Source organism: Rhagoletis pomonella, unplaced genomic scaffold (assembly GCF_013731165.1).
Source record: "Rhagoletis pomonella isolate Grant_MI unplaced genomic scaffold, Rhpom_1.0 Rhpom_scaffold_00093, whole genome shotgun sequence".
NCBI classification, from domain to species: Eukaryota; Metazoa; Arthropoda; class Insecta; order Diptera; family Tephritidae; genus Rhagoletis; species Rhagoletis pomonella.
The window spans coordinates 15,148-20,423 of record NW_023458647.1 but is presented as its reverse complement, the minus strand read 5'-3'; the positions used below and the strand labels follow the sequence as shown (position 1 = coordinate 20,423).

The window sequence follows — 5,276 nt, the reverse complement described above, 5'->3', positions numbered from 1 at the left end:
AAAAACATGCCCGTAGGTAGGTGGCGTCCGGTGTACAGAACAAAAATTTTTTTTTGTGTGCCGGTGCTATTATTTTAAATTCAGCAAAGCAAAAAAATAAAACTAAAAAAATCACTTATTTTCTTAACTTAAGCAAGTAAAGGTAGTCCGAGTAACAAGTATTATGTTGGTGCTCTCCTTTCAGTAGTATTTTTGAATGGAGATTTAGAAAATAATCATTGCTTACGGCCCCAAGTCTGTAGTCTTATATCAGCAACTAGATATAGCCAATGGATGTTGTGTTGGAAATTCATACAAGTAAACAAGTAATCGGAGGAGAAGCTCGGCCAAACACTAAAATATTGAGCCTAATGCATAAAAGGTGAGCTTAAGCTCAGACTAAATTTTCGGACTGATGGAGTGAGCTCAAGCTCAAGAATTTGTACTGAAAATCGAGTCGGGGCTTAAGCTCACTTTTTATGCATGGGGCCAATCCATTATCATTATTAAATAAATAATTTCTATTAAAAAAAAACTTACTACTTATATAAATCTTGTATATATCTTGTTTACTTACTTGCCAAGTTCCTCCTTAATTTCATAATTGTCGGAAAAGCGCGTACAGGCTGCTGGTGCAGCCATCGCGATGGCACACTTAAGAAAATCTATTTCGGCAGTAAAAGTAACTAAATATCAGTGACTAGACCTCTTTTCGTTTATAAAGTATTTATATGATGCCGCTACGACTTTGTACCAATTGCAGACGACAGATGCTTTCAAAACGCACGTTTATACGCCTGACTATTTGACAACGATGTGAAAATTGTAGACATAAATTTTTTAGCATGAATCATATGTTCAAAAGCACATATCTTAATTATTACAGGCGTATTATGTGGACTCCTCCGGCGTATTTATTTGAATTTTTAAGGCAACTTATCTTGATGTTAAACTCTTCCCAATGTCGTTTGGAGTTGCTGATGCTGGCAGCCTTCTGCAAGAAATAGAGAAAATGAATCTCTTCGAATTTATAATTTTATATGAAATAGGTGAAAGGAAGATTTTAGCATAAAATATTAATATATATATCGTCACCTGAAATGCAAAAAGGCCTAACAACATCGTAACTGAAATGGAAAAAGTCGTGACTAGTATTTTTTTTCCACAAAATTATGAAATCCATCATACCAATCAAAAACTGAATTTTGAATTTTTTACTAGTTACGACTTGTTGTATTTCAGCGACGATGTTTGTTACGTTTGTTGTTTTGCATTTCAGATGACGATATGGTCTCCCGCATTCAATACTAAAAAATAAAATTGTATGTTTGTGTAGTAAAAAATACGTAAATAACTATACAAAAAGATATCGTGTATCAGAAAGAGCATAAAAATACATTTAATTTGATATATAATTGTATATAGTTAGGTTTAAGTACAACTACTATCAGTGAAATGAAACAACTGTATTAATATTATATCTATACTAATATATATTTTGAAAGCCGTTTTTTTCTGTTCGCAAAGCACGAGATCGGCTGTACCGAATTTTTTGAAATTTTGGTTATAGGTTCTGGGTGGGCTTCTCACGTTTAAATACTTTTTAAAAATGGAACTGCAAGACTTTAAAAAGCCTATAGAATCTAACATGTGTACATGCCCACATAACAGCGCTGCTCACCAGCAAATCACAAATAAGAGCGCCATCTGCCGTTAATTTTTACGGAATACTGCGCAAAACAATTGTTATGTATACATATAAATACGTGCTAATGTAAACGTTAATGTTGATTCTTATGTTAAAACAAGTAAGAGCAGCGCTGTCTTCGGCTATGCCGAAGACTTCATGCCTTTCATGAGCATCTGAAAATTTTACTTTAACAGATTACAGTTGAATAAATTTATATATTCACAGCAGGCATAGATAGAGGAGATACATATATAAAAAATCATATCTAAACAATCAGAGGTATGGAAGATATACCTTATATAACACCAATCTAAGTGATTTTCACTGCTGTGTGACACAATTTAATGGGTTTAGCTTCCTACATAAAGGAGATACATATATCACAAAAACTGGTATCCGAACAATCAGTGGTATAAGAGATTAAGATTATACAGCATAGATTTGGACGATTTTCACAGTAGACTTTGTATTACTATTTAAAAAATAGCTTACGAAATTTATCGGTTTTAGCTGTCCAAATAAAGGAGTTTTACAGTAAAACCCCATATCTGCATAGATGGATTAGTTATAACAAAAAATCGCATATCTGAACAATCAGTTGTATGGGAGCTATAAGTAAAAGAGACCCGATCTTTGTTATTTTCACTGTAAGTATTCTGTTAATATTGAGTGCGAATTTCTCTGTTCCTAGCTGCATAAATGAAGAAGTTATGGCAAAAAATCTCATATCAGAACAATCAGTTGTATGGTGGATATAGGTTGTAGCGACCCGATCTTCGCCATTTTCACTGAAAGTATTCTTTTGATAATAAGTGACAACAGTGCAAAATTTCATGTGTCTAGCTACTTAAATGGGGGAGTTATAACGAAAAATCTTATATCTGAACAATCAGTTGTATGAGAGCTATAGGTTATAGTGACCCGATCTTTGTAATTTTCACAAGTTTTCTGTTGATAATGGGTGGAAGTATTGCAAAATTTCATGCTCCTAGCTGCATAAATGGAGGAGTTATAACGAAAAATCTTATATCTGAACAATCAGTTGTATGGGAGCTATATGTTATAGTGGTCCGATTCTTCCATTCTTGCCGAATTGAAGAGTCTGCGTACAGAGCAAGCAAGTGCGGTGGCAGTTATACACTCTTTGCAAGCCGACAAGAACAGGTTTCTGGGCGAATTAGAACTTATGCGCTCTCAGCTACAGTGTCTCACAAAAATCTGTGATGAAGGGGTTGCTAGTGCACTTGCCTCGCTAACATCAGAGGTCAAAGAACTGAGTTTGAGTGTTAGCAAAAATAAAGAAAATAAAAATAAAGAAATCAAAGGAAGAAATAAAAACAATAAAAACGCTAAGAAAGATATTCCTACAGCCCAGCAAAACTCTGCTAAAGCATCTGTTGCCGTTGAACATTACACTGAGTTAAACCAACGTATTGAGGAGTTGAGCAACAACAATGCTATGTGTACGGTTGTGTCGGCTGAAAAGGTGTCGGTTGCTAAAAGTGTTGTTAGCTCTACTAATATTAATAATGCTATCTTGAATACACCAATATATAGCATAGCTAACGCTGCTGTAGCTAACAGTGTCACATCGACCAACTCTGTTACCTCTGTACCTGCAGTCGTGGCGTCTAATAACGTAAATAACATATCCTACGTTAGTCGCGTGGCCACCCCATCTGTTGCTGCTGATAATACTGATAATACGGCTGTTATTGAACAAAACAATATATATACACCTGTAAATAATGCGAATGGTAATAGCACTGATGCTGTTAACAATGCTGTTAGCAATGATGATGTTGCTGGTTTTTCTGGTGCTGTTGATTTGAATCCGGTCGGTCCTAGGTTGGTGACCGCCGTGCCGCCTCGCCGTGCAATTTTTGTATCGCGGTTGCATCCAACTTTAACGCAGGCTGATATTATTAATTATATTTTAGTTCAGCTTAGTCTTACAAGTTGTATTAATATTAGCGTACATAAGTTTGTTTTTAAGTATGAGAGGGATTTTTCATCATTTAAAATATCAGTTCCGGACGAGTATTTTGCTACGGTTCTTGAAAAATCTGTTTGGCCTATACACTCGGTGGTACATTTGTTCACCACAAAATCGAAAGATGAGCCTCCCATACGTACAGGTTCAAAAAACTTGAGTACCAACCCGATCATTACGATTCAATAGTAACTATTCATTATCAGAATGTTCGTGGTTTACGTTCTAAACTGAATGCCTTCTATCTAAATAGTTTTGATTTTACAGCGCAAGTGATTGCGTTTACTGAAACCTGGCTAAAACCAGATAATTTTAGTTCGGAAATATTTTCAAATGACTATGTCGTTTTTCGGTGTGATCGTCAGTCCAGAGCAGGTGGTGTCCTCATCGCTGTGTCGTCCAGTATTTCTACTGAGTTGTTGACCTATGACAACACACTTGACTTTGAATTTTTAGCCATAAAGCTCTCGTTCCCCAATTTCTACTTATATGTTTCTTGTTCGTATATACCGCCTCGGTCGGATATGCAAGTTTATGATTGCCATTCTGCAGCTATCCACAATCTGCACTCACGTTTGCGTGATAATGATCGCCTAGTGGTTCTTGGCGACTTCAATCTGCCTTTCGTCAGTTGGATTAATAACGATGATTTAAACTTTTTGACTCCTGTCACCCAGCACGATTTTGTTGGCTCTCTTATAGATCTGCCTCTTGTTCAGATCAATAATGTAGTAAACTCTAAAAATAAGTTGTTGGACTTAGTTTTTGTTGATAATTCAATGGGTATTGGTCTCAGTCGAATCTCTGCCTTATCCCTCCCTGAAGATCCCTTGCACCCCACACTTGAGATTGCACTGGATAATTTACTGCCTTCGATTAATTTTTTGGAAGCGAGCTCTCGTTCTCGTTCGAGATGTTTTAACAAGGCGAACTTTGACATGCTCAACCATTTGATAGCTACCCATGATTGGTCTGAACTTTACGCATGTAATGATGTTGAGGCTGCCACATCTATTTTTTACAGTTACCTTAATGGCTTCATTAATCTTTGCGTTCCTGTTCGTTTTATTAAGGCTAAAAGTAGTAAGCCACCTTGGTTCACAAGACAACTTGCTAACCTTAATAACATTAAATCGAAGCTCTATAAGCGTTTCAAAAGATCTGGTTCTTCGGTAGATTTTTCTAAATATTTAGTTGCCCGGTCCAATTTCCAGTTCCTGAGCCAAAATTGCTACAAGTCCTATTTAAGTAGATGCAAACTGGAATTTTTTAATAATCCAAAAAAATTTTATGGTTTTGTTAATTCAAAACGAAAATCTTTGGGATTTCCATCTTCTTTGTCTTTGGGAGGTAAGAATGCTAGCCATGACCATGATATTGCTGATCTTTTTGCGGACTTTTTTAAATCTACCTATTCGACCTGTGCTCAAGCCGGTAGTTATCCGTATAAAATAATTAGTTCTAACTGTATTAATAATCCAGTCATTGACAGTACCACTGTTCTCCAGAGTCTCCTTGCTCTGAAACCGATTTTCTCCCCAGGGCCTGATGGTATTCCTGGTTGCGAGCTTAAGTTCTGTGCCGTGAATCTGACAGAACCGATCCTAAAATTGT

The 5,276-nt window shown here is 36.1% G+C and overlaps 1 protein-coding gene across 1 annotated transcript; it reads left to right on the top strand.

Annotated features, from left to right (window-relative positions):
- Positions 1–2,828: 2,828 nt before the first annotated feature.
- LOC118749945 (serine/threonine-protein kinase pakD-like) lies at positions 2,829–3,619 on the top strand (the record flags this gene model as incomplete). The annotated part of the gene is given in 2 exon segments (XM_036484700.1): positions 2,829–3,517; positions 3,610–3,619. Coding segments are annotated over 2 exon segments (699 nt in total), but the record flags the coding sequence as incomplete, so codon positions are not given.
- Positions 3,620–5,276: the final 1,657 nt, after the last annotated feature.